This window comes from Carlito syrichta, unplaced genomic scaffold (assembly GCF_000164805.1).
Source record: "Carlito syrichta isolate Samal-C Ts95f unplaced genomic scaffold, Tarsius_syrichta-2.0.1 Scaffold304542, whole genome shotgun sequence".
Taxonomy (NCBI): Eukaryota; Metazoa; Chordata; class Mammalia; order Primates; family Tarsiidae; genus Carlito; species Carlito syrichta.
The window spans coordinates 237,772-256,732 of NW_007248638.1; the positions used below are offsets into that span (position 1 = coordinate 237,772).

Here is an 18,961-nt window from a genome sequence, read left to right on the forward strand (position 1 = left end):
TGCTTGTGGGATGAACTTCATTTAGGCTGAATTGTAGTGCTGTTGGCTATGAATTCCTTGGTAATGAATCAACAATATGATACCTCCAGAAAAAGCAAATTCAACAATCTTTATGTGAGGCTGCTTCAGAAAGTGCTAAAGTAACATCTACTTAGGAAGCTATGGAAAAGATCAAAAAGCGGCTCAATTTGTTGATTTCTTGAAATAATGACCAATAATAAGAGCATAGTGACCACCATTGTTGTGAGACTGAAAGCAAAATATATGAGTATGTTCTCCAGCATCAGGAAAATATTAAACCCTTCTTGGCGAGTGTTTTATTATGAAAAAATATTGCATATAATTAATTATTCTAAAAATATATTTTTAAAAAGGCTTTTGAAAATAGAAACACACATGAAATAAGGTTATTGAAACTGATGTCACCAGAGGCTTGCAGGAACCTAACCCTCTATTTCCCCTATAAGCATTTTCTTGTTATTTGCTAATTTAATATTCATCAGCATCACAGAACATAACTACCAAAAATTATGAGAATGTTTTCCCAGATAGCCATACTTTCACCATTATCCTATGTGTCTACTCTTTTCTCCACTCCCAGCAAAACAATGTTATTTCAAACCTTTTGATATCTGCAATCTGATAGTTGAATAATATATCTTGTGATTTTAATTTGCATTTCTTTTAGTATGAATAATGTAGAACATCTTTTCATGTTTTAGAGCCATTCATATTCCCTTTTGTTCATATCCTTTTTGCTTCCTCTTTGGATATTTGTCTTTTTCTTATTGATTTGTAGTAAATCTTTATATATTAAGAAAATTAGTCCTTTATTTATGTTATGAATGGCAAATATTTCCCCAAATTTGTCATTTGTCTCTTGACTTTTTTTTCCATATGGCAAAATAAAATACCATGAACATTTTTTATGTAGTCAAATATATTGGTTTTGGCCATTTTTTTATGCCTCTGGGTTTTGTTACAGTTTTAAGTGCCTTTTATTTTTTTATTTTTGAGTTGGAGTTTCACTCTGTCGCCCAGACTGGAGTGCAGTGGCCGCTCCCGGCCACCGCAGCCTCGCCTGCTGGGCTCCGGCGATCCTTCTGCCTCAGCCTTCCGAGTAGCCGGAATTACAGGCATGCGCTACGACGCCCGGCTGATTTTTTGATTTATTGTAGAGATGAGGTCTCGCTGTCCAGGCGGGTCTCGAACTCACGGGATCAGGCAATCCACTCACCTCAACCTCCCAAAGGCGCGGGATTACAGGCTAACACCGAGCCCGGCTTTAAGTGCTTTCTTTAAGAGAGATTTAAAATATTTTAAGCATTATGAATGGTGTTTGTGTTTGATGTTTTGTAGTTCTTTGGAGTTTGTAAGGAATTTAATCTTTTTAATATGTAACACTCATTAGAAATCTTCTTATTCATACTGAGTAAATTTCATAGTAATAGAACAGTGGAAGACCCCAAGTTTTGGGATTCAGGAGTCTAGCTTGAATTCCAGTTTGTGCACTTTCTTCAGGTTCCCCAGCTAGATTTTGTTGAGTTCTACCAGGAAAGATAGTTAGTGTTTGGCACATGATAGGCTCCCTGAAGTTTTCCATCAGGAAATAACATGTTAAATTAACTTGAATTGTGCATGCATTAAAAGTGATAAAATAGTTTCTTTTCAAAATAATTCTATAATTTAAATTCTAGACAATTTTTTTGAGTTTTTAAAGCTAGCCTGAACTAATAACTGATCACTGTGTAATGATGTGAAATGTCAGTATTAAAAAATAATGTGTTAATACAACGAATCACCTTTTTTTTGGTGGGTAGGAGTGATACATGTGAAAACAGTGAAGAACACATTTCTAGAAATTAACTTATTTTCTTTAACAGCCTAGAAACCATACTGAAAACTCTTGAACATATAAATAATTATTTAGTGAAGTTGATCAGTGTACCCTAATTTATTCTCTTTTGTAAGTCTCTCTCTCTGAGGGTTATTTTTTTTCTCTCAGAGAGAGAGAGAGAGCGAGCGAGAGAGAGAGAAACTTACAAGTAAGTAATTTTACTTATTTATTACATTTTCTGAAAGCAGAATACATTTATAGGGAGAATAATGCATTTAAAAATCATTAAAATGGTCTTTAAAATAAAGTGCAATGTTTTTATCTTTTGTTTTTATGATTATATTGACTATATTTCCATGTATTTTTCTTGGCTAATTCCTGAACAGCTACCCCCTTAATATTTGAGGCATGAGAAGTACAATTTTAGAAATGCTTTAACTTTGTAGTTGAATACAATTCATGGTCACTACTCTAGAGAATTTCAGTAAGACTTTAGTGCCTTTGCTCTATTAGGCAATTTAGAATATCCCAGACCTTGTTCTGGATGTCAAGATTTTTGAAGTTCAAAGCAGATGTGTGTGGAAGAAAAAACATCTGGTGAAGAGAACTTGCTTCATTGCGTGACACTGTTTTCCTGCACTCTTCAGTGGAGCGTCTGTTGAGCAGGTTGGCAGGTTTGATAATTAATTAATGATGAGGGAATGAGCCATGTATTTTAGAATCTCAGTTTTGCCCCTTACTGCTTCTTTCTTCCCCACATGTCTGGCAAAGCCTTCAGATTCTAGGCTCACTGATTCCACAGTTGTGTCTCAGCTCAAACACTTGTCTTCAGTCTTAACTAGCACAGAGATATAAACAGATGATGGCCTGGGACAGAGGGTTTAGTGTTGAGTAATGTAGTTTTGTTATCAGGGACTTTTGAAATTTTTGTTGAAGTACATCAAAACTTTAAAAATGCCCTAACAAACTCAGAATTTTGAAGGTATGTACTTGCACTTGACAGAGTTTTGTGTGTATCTCTGGATGTCTTAATTTTGGTGACTTTTTATTTAGATATAATTTTACACTTACACAAAAGTTGCAAGAATAGTACAAGGGACATCTATGATTACTTTTCCCAGATTGAACTACTGTTTTCATTTTCTTCCATTATTTTCCCATTCTCCTTCCCCTCCTACACACACACACAACATACACGCACACACACACACACGCGCGCACACAAACTTAAACATGTGAATGTTTTTCCTGAATTTTTGAGAGAAAGGCAGAGACATCAGACCTTTTTTTTTGAGTCAGAGTCTCACTCTGTTACCCAGGCTGGAGTGCAGTGGCACAGTCACAGCTGCCGCAACCTTGACCTGCTGGGCTCAGGTGATCCTTCCCCCTCAGCCTTCCAAGTAGCTGAAACTTCAGGCACGCGCCACCATGTCTGGCTAATTTTTTGATTTACTGAAGAGACGAGGTCTCACCAAGTTGCCCAGGCTGATCTCGAACCCCTGTACTCAGGCAGTCCTTTTGCCTCGGCCTCCCAAAGTGCTGGGATTACAGGTCTGAGCTACTGTGCCCGGTCCCAGGCTTCTTTACTCCTGATACTTTGGTATGTATTTCTTAAGAACAAGGCCATTTTTCTAAATAATCACAATATAGTTATCAATATCATAGTATTTAATATTTATATAACACTACTTTCTAACCCACAGTCCCTTTTCAAACTTTATTTTTTGTTTCCATAATCTCCCTTATAATATCTTTCCCCACCCACCAGTCCAGGATAAAATCCAAGATAACATATCGTATTTGGTTTTCATGTCTCCTTTAAACAGGAAGTTTCTCAATTCTGTGTTTTTTTTGACTTTGACATTTTTGAAGAGTTCAAACCAGTTATTTAGTAGAGTGTTGCTATATCAGATTTGTGTGGTGTTTCCTCATTCAATTCTGTTTATGCATTTTTGTCAGGAATACCACAAGAGTGTTTTGTCTCAGGGTATCTTATCAAAAGGCACATGGTGTTGTTAAGTTGGAGTTCGTCAAGTGGTTCCACAGTGAACTTACAGTTTCTTCCTTTGTATTTAATAAGATTTTATTGGAGAGCTACTTTGAAACTGTAAATAGCCTGTCCCTCTTCATATTTTCACCTACTAGTTTAAGCAACCATGATGGTTTTCTAACTCTATTAGAACCATGATGGTTTTCTAACTCTATTTTTTATTTATTAGTTGGCATTCTGCTGCAGGGCAGAGTTTTGTCTACTCTCCCATTTATTTGTTTGGATCAATATTGGCTCAATGATTGTTATTTTGTTCCATGGTTATAATTCATTCATCATTATTTTGGTAGATAGATTTTGCCAATGAGAACCCTTCAAGCTGATCCCTGGGTCCTTTTAATAAATCCCCTTCATTCTTCGAGCATTTCCTTACTTTTCCAGCACAACAAGATGTTCCAGATTTATTTTATATTTTCTCTGTCCCAGCTCTGGATGATATTTAAAAATTAAGACTTGGGGTGTGTGTGTGTGTGTGTGTGTGTGTGTGTGTGTGTGTGTTAAAAGAAACTAAGCCATGGAATATTACATTTACTAAATCATTGTATACAGTATGTATGAGTGTGTGTGTTTGTATGTTTAATGTTACAAGTTTCAAACAGAAGAGCATTTATTTTACATGTAATAATCATAAGTTTTGACAAGAAAGAAATACATTTTTCATTTCACAGTAAATGGCATTGCACAGTTTTGAGTACTAAATCATCTTGACATTTATGAAGGAGCAAATGGAAAGAAGGGAACTGAGTGTGTTAAATATAAAGCTATCTTTAACTGTTCTATTAAAAAGCAAAGATTTATTTTCCATCTGTGATCTGAATGTGGCTGTTTGTGTTCATTCCCTTTCACGACAGTGGAATTTCTGTGGAGCCACACAACGGAGAGCATGTGTGTTGGATATATGTCAGCCCAGGATGGGAAAGCCAAGGTAAGCGGGAAAAACTGGGTCATAACCTGAAAACCCTGGAGCCATTGCATAAACCTCTAACCAACTAAGTTGATATGGATAGATTTTTCTTCAGCCTCTCTTGGGCAATAGCTCTATGATCTTTATAATAATTTGATTAACAACAGTTAACAATTCCAAAGAAACACAGCAGATCTTTTTTTTGCTTTTGGTGGCAGAGCAAGGGGGCATTAGGGAAATCCTTTTTTTCTTTTTCTTTATCCCATCTTGTTCCTCTTTACCCATTGTGAATAACTGGAAAAGAGGAAAGAAACTAGGAATTGGGAAGAGAAAATAGAATGAAGCTGATGAGCTGATATAGATAGGTGATTATGCAGGGAGTATTGAAATAAAGGAAACTGAGGCAAAGAAAGCTTAGCCCCTGGAGAGCATCCTTGCATGTGTGATGGTATGCTTGCAAGTATGACATGGCTCACATCCAGTATGTTCTGGCATGCCCTGGAATGGTATCTTCATGGGCAGAGTCAAAGGTCTTTGCCTGTGTGCCACATACCTGCCTCTTAGTGAGTTATAATAATCATATAGGCATCTACACATCACCATGTAAGTTGCTTGGCTTTCCTGGACTCATGATAGTTGAGCCTGGGAGTAAGAAAGTAATTTGTGGATTTTATTGTATATTGGCCTCGTGTTCTTCTTGTTCATAAAATTTTTTAGAAACAGCTGTGGCTTATGATGTTTACTTGGCATTAAACCGCCTCAATTGCAAAGCTGTGAAATTGGGCAGCCTCTTTTTCAAAGGAAATGATTTATTTTGCACATTTGGAAATAAAAGCAAGGAAACTTCTGATATAAACTGTCTGATACAGATTGAATCATAAATAAAGGATACATGTAATAGAAAATACTTTAGTGCTTATTTGTCATATATACCCATCCACATTGACCTCTGTCATCTCATAAGCCAGTAGCTTCACAAGGCTCATGTGAATATAGTGTATAAGAACAGTTTATCAGTCAAGCATTGGCTTATACTGTGAAAATGTTACTGAGATCCGCCCTACCCCTTTGTGGTACCCTCACCTGGTACAATATTCATATTGTATTAGCAGACCCCTTCATAAGAGAGTATGTAATGATTGCTTTGTTTTGTAATCTATGGAGAAGGAAGTTATAATTGCCCATTTGGAAGGTGATTTAAGGGTTTAGAGCAGCACTGTCTGATAGAATTTTCTGTGATGATGTAAATGTTTTATAACTGTGTTGTCCAGTAGGGAAATCACTAACTACATGTTATTATTGAGCACTTAAATGTTGCTAGTTTGATTGAAGAACTGACTTTTAAATTGTACTTAATTTAAATTTAAATAGCCACGTGTAGCTAGTGGCTACCATATTGAACAGCATACGTTTAAAGAATAAGTGGGAAAATGGTTATTCAAGTAAATATTTTCAGAATATTCCTTTCTTCTCAGTGACAAATCATTCCCAAATAGAAAAATAAACCTGATAAGCCCCAAGAATCCTTGCACAAGAATGGCTTGCAGCTATTTAGGTTCCTCTTATTTACATATTGACTCTTAACTAAGATTGCTTTTTAACAAAAGAACATGTCTGAGGTGGACTTTGGCATCAAAGCCCATCTGGTGGGGTCAGTGATATTAAGTCCCTTGTGTGGAAGTGTTCTTGTTATCCCTGTTGGTGGCCTGCGGAAGACACCTTACTATTTAATATGAAATATGGGTAGTATAGAGAATGGAGAGGCCTGCATTGAGCCCAGAGATACTTGACTTCTAGATATATTGCTTGACATCTGGAAGACGTGGTTTTCATAGTGTTGGTAAATTCTCCAGCTGGTAGTCTTGATTGAGCCAGCAGATACAGCTGCTCCTCTTGCTTCACTGGTAAATTATGTTTTTTGACCTTCCTTGCAGAGAGTTAATCCCTCTCCCTTTCTTTTTCCTTTGAACCTGTGGCTACAAATACTTTCCAGAAAAATAAAAGAAAAAACAAAAACAAAAATAGTAATGCTTTGGCTGCTGAATTCTATTGATTAAAAAAATTTCTTTTATTATAAAGGCTAGGATTTATTGTATTATAATATACTGTTGTGGATAAGAAGCTTGGCCGAAAAGAGAAAGGTGGCTATAGCAAAGTTTGTATTCTTTTTAAACCTTGGGCCTATCCCCACGCCTCCACCTCCAGTTTCCTGATTTCTATTAAAGGATCATTCCATTAGTGGCATACCCATTTAGCGTGATGACTGGTTTGTGATGCATGCTCTCCCATAGTGTTGAAAACCATGGTATCAGAGTAAGGAGGCAAATTTTAAAACATTTTTTAAATGTAAAAACTATTTTTTAAAAGTTAGAAAACATTTGGCTTTGCTTTTCAAAAGTTGCCTTCTTTTTGTTTGTTACCAAACTCAGAAACTAAAGCCACCTGGCCATTTGAACATATTATATAAGCTAGCTGTGCTTAATCCAAGTTAAAGCCTTGGATTAAAGCTCACCTCAAAATCATACTGCTTAGAAAAGGCTGGATAATAATTAATATCATTGTAACCAGAATCCATATATAATTTGAATAAATAAAGCTAAGTTCTTTACATGTTTCTCTCTTTTTTCTAGGACTGTTTTTTCAATTATATCATTTAATTTCTAAATCCCTTTTACAGCATAAGGTAAAGAGATTACTTTTTATGGAACCAAATTAGGGCATTGATACTAGTTGGATTTAAAAACCAGATTGCCCTTATTCTACCCAGATAGCAGACAGTTAATGAGCAGTTTTTAATAAACACCTAGTGTGCATGGACTACTGTAATAGAAACAGATGTTAAAACTGGCATAGAAGTTGTTCAAGTATAATAGGTAAAGTTAGGTTTCTTTTACTATGTAGAGGTCACTTTTTAATGGCAATAGTGAAAATACTGTTCTAAAAATTCATCCTTGAGGAGGAGCAGGCTGTTTTATAGTCTTAAAGTATCTCTACATAGATTTCTTATTAACTGCAGGGAAAAATAATAACTATATAATGGAAAAACCAGGCAACACCTTGACTGTGTGATCAAAATTAATGTCACCACTAAGGGGGAGATGAACAATATGTGCCTCTGGATGTGATAACTTAAGGGTACAACATCACTTGTGTAGTATTACATCTGGAAATGTATAACCTGAATGTAATTGTGAGGAAACATCAGACAAATTTAAAATGAGGAACATTCTATAGAGAAAGAAAAAAGGGAACTATGTTCTTCAAAAATGTCAATGTCACAAAAGACAAAGGCTGTGGAAATATTCCAGATTAAACAATACTAATGGGATGTGACAACTAAATGGAGTAACTGATCCTAACCTGGAACTTATGTGGGAAACAATTACGTAAATGCATTATTAGATTAATTTATAAGATTGGAATCTAGGTAATAAAAGGTGTGCCATTGTTAAATTTACTAAAGTTGATAACTATATTGTAGTGTGTAGGGAAATATCTTTATTCTTAGAAAATATATACTGAAGTATCTAGGGGTAAAGGACCATAAAATATACAATATCTTGGATAGATAGATAGCAAATTACAAATGGTGCACAATGTCAATAATAACTGAGCCTTTGTAAAAGATTTATGGTGGTTCCTTGAACTCTTCTGTTATTTTAAAATTCTTTTCAAATAAAAAGTTTCAAAAATATCATTCTTGGCTATTATGACACATTTGACTATTTCTTTAGGCCTTGTACCTGAAATGATGCAGTTCAAAAAAATAGCAACCTTGATTATAACCAACTCTGCAGTGAATGAATGATTACATTCCCCTCAAACTATTGCCTTTTTTTCATTTTAGTTTTCTGACTAGACTGACCAAAAATTCAGATAATAACATATCTCTTAAAAATATTTTGCAAATATATCTCTAGTAGGCCTTTGTTTTTCAGCTGGATCTAAGAGAGGTTAACCTTTTTCAATATCAAGGTGCTGTCACCTTAGGATGCCTTTCAGAATATTACTCAGCTTTTTAAAAATATATATATATACTCAACAACTATTTATTTGTTGTTGTGCCAGGCCCTGTGCCATACGCTTATACACAGTAGTGAAACAGGGCAGATGCTGCCCATGTTACAGTTCTCTAATCTAGGGAAAGCACAGGGCACTGAATGGTAACTCAGTGGTGTTTACATTTGGTTTTTAACATTTTATTTTCTTTGTGCTCTAAAGTCTTCCAGATCTCATAAGGAAACCTCACAAGGTCATGCGAAGATTTCTATTTTTGTCACATCTGATTAGTTCTTTGGACCTTGCAACTGAAATAAATAAGTATTGGCATGGGTGCAGTTCCAGAAAGTTGGAGCCTGGGTTACTCTCCCACTCCATGCACACTGTGGGACTCCATGTACACTGTGGTTTGATCACTCTTTCTCTCTGGATCCCAGAGGGCTCATCTGCAAGATGAGAGTAAAAAATCTTTGCTTTGCTTTAAGTTCTTTCTGGGTTAAGTTGTAATAAGAATGAGTACACAAAACCCAATCTGTCTGAATACAGATGACTAGACCCCATTAACTCTGTGATATTGCTTCCAATCTGTGGAATTCTAAATCTGACAGTTGAGATTACATAAACAAATATGTTGTCATTCATTTTTAATAGAATTTTTGCAATACCAATTTAGTATCTACCATGTTCTACTGTGCCTTATTTTCATGAAGATGGTTTCCAGGGCTTAAAAAATATCTCCATAAGTGTCTGTTTACAAAGGATAGCAGAGATGAGATCTGTGAGTGCTTTTTACTGGGCTTAAAACTTGCCTCAAATAAAGTCATAGGAGGAAGGCTTAAATATAAAAGATGAGGTACGCAAGAGGGAGTTATCAAAAGAAATTTTAAAAAAGAAATTTCTACTTCTAATTAGAAGGAAGAAAGTTATAAGACCTTGCTGCTTCTACTCCAACAATGAGAATGAGCTATATAACCTATAAAATTATAAATTTTTAAAGATGTGTCCAGAGAACTGAATATGAAGAGAAAAGCCTAAATAAACTAAATTCCAGAAAGATATAAGCCCTTCATAGGAGACAAAAATCTCTGTTTCATTCTCTGGCAGAGCAGCAGGAGGAGGAGTGAAACTGACATAAATGGGTATAAACAGAAGCCAACCATATTTTCAATGTACTCTTTATGGCCACTTGTGAGCTGATATGACAGATTGAAATCCTGAGAAGCTCCAGTCACAGTGTGAGTCTTGCACCCACCACTGGTTTTTCCCTGCCAGGCCTTCACCAAGTGGTGGCACACCAAAGACTTGGAGCAGAGCAAAGTACTGCAAGTCATTCATTAAGGTGCATGGAATTTTCACCAAGTACATGGCAATGGCCAAAGAAGTACTGGAGATATAGCAGGACAGCTGAAAGACAACTCCCTGAGGCATAGTGGTCCTTTATCAAGTACAAGGCAGTTGTAACAGCAGACTGGGTTAAAGCAAAAGAGATTAACTTCTCCCATTTCCAAGATGAATAGGACTTTCATCAAGGGCAAGGCAGCATTCTACTTAAGGCTGATGCCAGGTTAGCAGGGTGAAGAAATTGCTCCTGGCACACAAAAGTGGTAGAGATTACAAAGAGCAAAAAGAACACCTTAGCAAGCCAGAAAGCTGGTGACTGGGCTCTAAACAAAAATAAATCTCCCATGATTAGAATGCTGGTGGCTGGAGTATAAGCATAGAGAAGTCTCTAGAATCTCTTCTGGGCCCAGACCCCAAACTTTACTTAAGGGAAATTCCTGATCCCCATCAAAACATTAGCCAGTAAAAAGTGAACTGAATTTAAAACTGCTGCAAAGCTCCAAACCAGCTCAACTAGAGATTAGATTTACTTAGAGTCCTAACCTACAAGAAGGGATATGCTATTTTCTTAGGGTAAATATTTATTTTAAGTATATTTCGTATTCCTTTACATGCAATGTCTATCATGCAGTAAAAATTATGAATCCTCTGAAAAAAGCAGGAAAATGTTATTTGTATTTAAGAGAAAAACTAGTCAATAGAAGCATACCCACAGATGACCCAGATACTGAAAATAACAGAGGAAAATAAAAAATTTTAATTGTAAAAACAAAATGGATATGATAAAACTGAAAAATATAGTATCAGAAACAAAGAATTTTTTAAAATCAGCTTAACAGTATACTGAGGTGGAAAATATGATTAGTGAGTTTGAGAGTCAGTCAATAGAAATTATCCATACTTAAGCACAAAAAGGAAAATGAATTTAAGAAAGTAAAGAAAATGTCTGAAACCTGTGGGACTCTGACAAAAGGTTGAAAGTATGTGTAATTGGAATTGTTCAGCTGTAAGATTCTTACACTGTTTAAGAGACAGTATAATAGTGTTTGAAGTAGGATGTGATTAGTTAAGGATGCCTAGTTAATTGCTAGAGTAACGAATTTAAATATAACAAAAAAGTTATAATGAAAAATCAGTACAGGACATAAAAAGGACTAAAAAACACTCAACCCAATAGGTAGGAAAAGAGAAAGAGCAAAGCAAAGAACACAGGAGACAAACAGAAAACAAATACCAAAAGATATAATGTCAACTATATCAGCAATTATATTACATGTAAATGAACTAACCACTGCATTTAAAAGGCAGAAGCTTTCAGATTGAATAAAAAAAAGAAGACATACTATATGCTGTTTGTAAGAAATGCACATTAAATATGAAGACTCAGACAAAACTGACAGTAAAATATGAAAAAAATATTTACCATGCAAATGCTAGTCATAAGAAAGCTTGTGTGGCAAGAACCCTAGGACATGTTATATGGGCTTATGCAGAAACTATCCTAAGATTCTCTGCTACCAGAGCAATCTAGTGCTTCCACTCTAGTGCAAACTTTCCCTGGTGGTGGGTGATGAAAGAGAATTGGGAGTCGCTACTTCCAAAGTACCTACCAAAAGTGAGCTCTCACCCCACTCAACCAAATTCTTCTTTTCAAGCTCCTCCTGCTAACATCTGCCCTGGCAGTCAGAGACAGGGAACTCAAGCTGAGTTTAACCAGAGTGATAAATTTCAGTTTTTGAACAATAAGGAGTGGGGAGATTTTTGTTGAACCAAGGAGCTTCAGGATGGTTGACCAGATGCAACTGGTACTCACATCTTCCAAGGAGAGGAACCCAAAGAGTCAGTAAATGATCACACTATGAATAGATCATCTAAGGCAGAACACTGAAATTCAACAAAGAAGTGACAGAAAGCATTAAATGCAAGATAGAGAGGAAATAAGGCAGCCTGGGTGGAAGTCTGGAGAGATTCCCTAATAAGGGAAAAGGGTAAGTGAGAGACCCCCAGTGATTCCCACTGTGGACTCCTACAATCTGAGCCATGAGAGAGCCCTTCAGTCTCAGACCCTGAGACTAACAGAGAGAGCTGCCTAGAGGCCACACAAAGGCCTTGCTCAGGAATGAGAACTCACACTGGGTCCCACAAACCCCTGAGTCCTAAGTAGCTATAGCATAGTGCCATTTTGAAAGCCCCAGCCCCCAAAAGATTATATCCTGCCCTGGGGCTGAATAGCCTCTGCATCTCCACATCCCTGGAGCTGATGCAGGGCCAAATTTCAAGTGAAGCATGTGTCCCCCAGCCACCTGCCAGTTTGCTCCCGCTGAAAGCAACCTATCTTTTCTCAGGAGCAGGGCCAGTGCTGTGCTAACATGAATACTCTGTCAGCAACCTGGGGATCACCCCACCTCTACCTACCACAGCCAGTACCAACACATTAGGAGGCCTGAGGGCAGATCTACCCAGCTTGTCTCTACCCCCAACTACCTGAGTATGCAATCCAGGGGTCTGGTGATTGCCCAGCCCAGTCCATCACTGTTAGCACCTGAGCACTTCTCCCAGGATCTGGGGTTGGGCTCACTGAACCTGCTGCTACCACTACAGCTGGCACCCACCCTCATGTACCACCTATGGGCCTGGTAGCTCGCTCACCCAGCCCATTTCAGACACTTCTAACACCAGCACAGACCACTTGGGTTCCAGAAGGTAGTCCTGCCACTGATACTGCCATTACCCTCACTATACCTGCTACCCAGGATTCAAAAACCTACACCTTCACCAAGCTCACTGCTGTCATTCCTGGCATCTGAGCAAGCCACCTGGAAGCCCAAGAATCAGCCAATTTGGGCCTGCTAACACCAATGCCAGAGTATACCATCCTGGGGCCCAAGGAACAGATAGACTCATCCCACTGCTGTTACTACCAGGGCTGGAAAGCTGGCCAATCTGATGTTACAGTCTCCAGCAATGCTTCACAACAACCTTTGCTAACAACTACATCTTAAGCCACTGAGGAAATCACAGATAATACTGCTACTGTTTACAGTGAAAGAAATCATACAGAGAGTATAATACTGCATGCACCCAGAATCAAAGCTAAAGTGCCCCACTCAACCAACACCATAGTTACATCTTCAGGAAAAGTCCTCCCTTATGAAAGAAAATTCAAAAAAATTAGAAAAAGTGACAGCAGATATGCATACATCAACATAGGGACACTAGAAACATAAAAAAGCAAGGAATTATGAAACCTCCAAAAGGAACACAATAATTCTCCAGCAACAAATCCCAATTCAAAAAAATGTTTATAAGGTCTCAGAAAAGAAATTTGAAATATTAATACTAAAGAACTTCAGTGAGATATAAGGATATTGAAAAAAATACAGAGAAATCAGAAAAAACAATTCAGGAAATGAACGAGAAACTTACCATAGAGATAAATATTATAAAAAAGAACCAAGTACATTCTGAAACTGAAGAATTAATAAAATGAAATACAGAGTGCATTTGAAAGCTTCAGCAATAGACTAGATCAAGCAGAAGAAAGAATCTTAGAATTTGAAGGCAGGTCTTGAAATAACCCAAACAAAAGTAAATTTTATTTTATTTATTTATTTTATTTTTTGAGTTGGAGTCTCACTCTGTTGCCCAGACTGGAGTGCAGTGGCTGCTCCCGGCTACCACAGCCTCGACCTGCTGGGCTCTGGTGATCCCTCCGTCTCAGCCTTCCAAGTAGCTGGAACTACAGGCGTGCACTACCATGCCCAGCTAATTTTTGATTTATTGTAGAGATGAGGTCTCGCCAAGGTGCCCAGGTGGGTCTCGAACCCGCAGGCTCAGGCAATCCACTCACCTCAGCCTCCCAAAGGTGCGGAATTACAGGCTGAGCCACTGAGCCCAGCTGTAAATTTTTAAAAAGTTAAAAGTAAGCAAAGCCTATGTGACATATGGGATACCACAAAATGACCAAATATTTGAATTTTCAGAGATCTAGAAGGCAAAGAAAAAAATGAAAGGGTTAGAAAACCTATTTAATGAAATAGTTGATGAAATCTTCCCAAGTTTAGCAAGAGATATAGACATTCAGACACAGGAAGCTCAAAGATCTTCATATAGATACAACTCAAAAAGGTCTACTCCATGGCATATTACTGTTAAAAGTCAAAGACAGAGATAAAAATTTTAAAACAGCAAGAGCAAAATGACTAGTTACTTATAAAGGAATCCCATTAGACTAACAACAGGTTTCTCAGCAGAAACATTACAGACTAGAAGAGAATGCAATGATATAGTTAAAGAACTGAAAGAAAAAAAACCCTGCTGGCCAAGGACACTATACCCATCAAAGTTATTCTTCATAAATGAAAGAAAAATAAAATATTCCCAGACAAGCAACTTGACCAGCCATATATAAAATGCTTAAGGGATCACTACTTGACCAGCCATACATAAAATGCTTAAGGGATTTCTACAACTAGAAGAAGAACAATAACTACTGTCATGAAAACACACAAAAATGTAAAAACCACTGGTAGAGCAAACATACAAAAAAGGAAGAAGGAAAAACTCAGATGTTATCACTATAGGATACCAGCAAACCACAAGGATAAACAATAAGAGATAAAGAAAGGAACAAAGGGTATACAGAGTACCAGAAATTAATTAATAAAATACAAGAATATAAGTCCTCACATATCATCAACAAACCTTGAACATAAATGGATTAAAATTTTCTCTTAAAAGATAGGGAATGGCTGAAGGCTAGAAAAAAGTTACCCAACTATGTGCTGCCTACAAGATACACATCTTACCTGTAAAGGCACATATAGATGAAAAGCAAAGGGATGGAAAAGGATATTCTGTGCAAACAGAAAACAAGCAGGAATAGCTATACTTATATCAGATAAAACATAACAAAAACAGTAAAATCAGAAGAGGGTCATTATATAACAATAAAGGGTTCAATTCTGCAAGAGGATATTATGATTCTAAACATATGCACTCAACACTGGAGAACCCAGACATATAACACAAATATTATTAGATATAAAGAGAAAGATAGACTTCAATAAAATAATAGTTATAGACTTCAGTACCCCACTCTTTGCATTAGATTATTGAGGCAGAAAGTTAACAAAGATTGACTTTAAACTGCACATTAGAATAAATGTATCTGACAGATAGTTACAGAATATTTAACTGTTCCAGCCTATGACATATGTTAGGACACAACAAAAAGTCTCAACAAATTTTAAAAAGTTGAAATCATATCAAGTACCTTCTCAGACTACAATGGGATAAAACTAAAAATCAATAACAAGAGGAACTTTGGAAACTGTACAGATACATAAAAATTTAAAAATTTCTTCAAACAAAAATTGAGGCTGGGTGCAGTGGCTCATTCCTATAATCCCAGCACTTTGGGAAGCCAGGGAGAGAGGATTGATTGAATCCAGGAGACTGAGACCAGCTTGTCTCTATTTAAAAAAAAATCTAAAAATTTGCTTGGCATGAGGGTGTTTGTTTGTAGTCCCAGCTACTCAGGTGGGTGAGGTGGGAGGATCACTTGAGCCCAGGAATTTGAGACTGCGGTGAACTGTAATCATACCATGCACTCTAGCCTGGGTAACAGAGTAAGACCTTGACTTGACTCTGACTCAAAAAAAAAAATCGTAACACAGCATACCTATGTTATACAACAAAAACAGTGCTAAGAGGAGCGTTTATAGCAATAAATGCTTATATCAAAAAAAAGAAAAATTTTAAATACACAATCTAATGATGCACCTCAGGGAAGAAAAACAAGAACAAACCAACTCCAAAATTAGTATAAGAAAAGCAATAATAAAGATCAGAGCAGAGATAAATGAAAGAGAAACTAAAAAACTAACACAAAGGACCAATGAAATGAAAAGTTGAATTTTTGAAAAGATAAGCAAAACTGATGAACCACTTGCTAGACTTAATAGAAAAAAAAAATAAGATCCAATAAAATCAAAAATGAAAAAGGAGATATTACAACTGATACCACAAAAATGCAAAAGATTTTCAGAGACTGTTAGGAACAACTATAGTACCTTTTGTATTACATATCCTGACATATTAGGAAACCTAGAGGAAATAGGTAAATTCCTGGACATGTACAACATACCAAGATTGAATCAGGAAGAAATAGAAAACCTGAACAGACCAATAATAAAGAGATTGAACAATTACTAACAATTTTTTTTAAAAGTCTCGCAATAAAGAAAAGTTCAGGACTGGATGGCTTCACTGCCAAATTCTATCATACTTTCAAAGAATAACTAACACCAGTTCTCCTCAAACTTTTCCAAAAATTGAAGAGGAGGGATCTCTCCCTAACTCATTCTAGGAGGTCAACATTACCTTGATACTGAAACCGGATAAGAATGCAACAAAAAAAGACAACTATAGTTCAATATCCCTGATGAACATAGATGCAAAAATTCTCAACAAAATATTAGCAGCTTTTAACACACAAAATAATAGTAATAATAATAATAATAATAATAATAATAATAATACACCATGATTAAATGGGACTTATCCTAGGGATGAAAGGGTAGTTCATGATATGCAAATTAATAAATATAATACATCACATCAACAGAATGAAAGATAAAAGCGTAATAATCTTAATAGATGCAGAAAAACCATTTGATAAAATTCAGCATCATTTCATGGTAAAAATTTTCAACAAACTAGATATTGAAGGAACATACGTGAACATAATAAAGACTACAAATCAGACCTATAGCTGACATCATACTGAATAGGGAAAAGCCAAAATCCTTTCCTTTAAGAACTGAAACAAGAAAAGGATGTCCACTTTTACCACCCTTATTAAACATAGTACTGGAAGTCCTAACCAGAACATTCAAACAAGAGGAAGAAACGAAGTGCATCCAGATTAGAAAAGAGAAATTGTCCCTCTTTGTAGGTAACATGATCTTATATCTAGAAAACCTAAAGACTCCACCAAAAAACTCTTAGATTTGATAGATAAATTTAGTAAAGTCGCAGGATACACAATAAACATATAAATATCAGTAGTGTTTCTATACACCAGTAATGAACTAGCTGAGAAAGAGATCAAGAAGGCAGTCCAATGTACAAAACTGCAGAAATAATTTTTTAAAAATACCTAAAAATAAATTTAACCAAGGAGAAGGAAGATCTCTACTAGGAAAACTATAAAACACTGTTAAAATAAATTGAAAAGGACACAAATGGAAAGACATTTCATGCTCATGAATTGAAAGAATTAATATTGTTAAAATAACCATGCTGCCCAAAGAATTCAGTGCAGTTCTTATAAAAATACCAATGTCATTTCTCATGGAAATAGAAAAGACAATCTTAAAATTCATATGGAACCAATAAAAAGCCTGAATAGCCAAAGTAATCCTGAGCAAAAAGAATAAAGCTGGAGGCATCATACTGCTTGGCTTCAAAATAAATTACAAACTTGTAGTAATCAAAACAGCATGGCGTTGGTATTAAAAAAAGACACATAGACCAATGGAACAGAATAGAGAGTCCAGAAATAAATCCACATATTTATAGCCAACTGGTTTTCAACAAAGGCTCTGAGAACATACATTGGGAAAAGGACACCCTTTTCAATAAATGGTGCGAAAAAAATTAAATAGCTATATGCAGAAGAATGAAACTGGATCCTTATCTCTCATCATATTCAAAAATCAATACAAGATGGATTAAAGATTTAAATGTAAGACCTAAAACTATAAAACCACTAGAAAAAAACATTGGGTCAACGTTTCAGGACATTGGTCTGGGCAAAGATTTTATGGCTAAGACCTCAAATTACAGAAAACAAAAACAAAAGACACAGTGTTCACTGTCTGGGAAATGGGCCACCTGAGACCCAATCCCTATCACTACACAAAATGTCCATGTAACAAATATGCATGTGTACCCCCGAACCTAAAATAAAAAAATTTTTAAGAAAACATACACAGAAAGAGACAAATGGAACTATATTAAAGTAAAAACTTCTTCCCAGCAAAGAAAACAGTCAATAGAGTAAAAAGGTAACTTGTTTAATAGGAGAAATATTTACAAACTATTCATCTTAGTAAAAATCAAAGTATAAGGAACTCAACAGCCAATTCCATTAAAAAGTGAGCAAAATATATGAATAGACATTTCTCAAAAGGAGACATACAAATGGCCAACAGGTACATGACAATATGCTCAGCATCACGAATCATCATAGAAATGCAAATCAAAACCACAGTGAGATATCATCTTACCCCAGTTAGAATGGCTATTAATAAAACAATAAAGCATAACAGATGCTGGCACGGATGCAGAAAAAAGAGAACTCTTATACACTGTTGGTGGGAATGTAAATTAGTACAGCCACTATGGAAAACAGTATGGAAATTTCTCTAAAAACTAAAAATAGAACTGCCATACAACCCAACAATCCCATTGCTGGATATTTATCCAAAGGAAAGGAAAGCAGTTTATCAACACTTACATGTTTATTGCAGCACTATTCACAATAACCAAGATATGGAATCAACCTAAGTATATGCCAACAGACAAATGGATCGAGAAAACATAGTATATATACACAATAGAAAATATTTGGCCATAAGAAAGAATGAAATGTCATTTGCAGCAATATGGATGGAAATGAAATAAGCTATGCACAGAAAAACAAATTTTGTGTGTTCTTATATGTGAGAACTAAAAAAGTTGATCTTACAGAGAAAGAGAGGAGAATGAAAGATATCAGAGGCTGGGTTGGGTGTGTGGGTGGGAGAGGGGAAGGAAGAGAGGT

At 36.0% G+C, this 18,961-nt stretch overlaps 1 protein-coding gene across 5 annotated transcripts in view; it reads left to right on the forward strand.

The window, feature by feature from the left end:
• The window catches only part of TASP1 (taspase 1), a 261,197-nt gene that overhangs the window by 223,745 nt on the left and 18,491 nt on the right, over positions 1-18,961 (forward strand). For all 5 annotated transcript variants that reach the window (XR_504437.1, XM_008060150.1, XM_008060151.1 and 2 more), the window contains one exon: positions 4,739-4,812. Coding sequence is in view for 4 of the 5 variants with exons in the window: in XM_008060150.1 (XP_008058341.1) it covers positions 4,739-4,812 (74 nt within the window). In the remaining variant the exon portion in view is untranslated. The remainder of the gene's footprint in view (positions 1-4,738; positions 4,813-18,961) is intronic.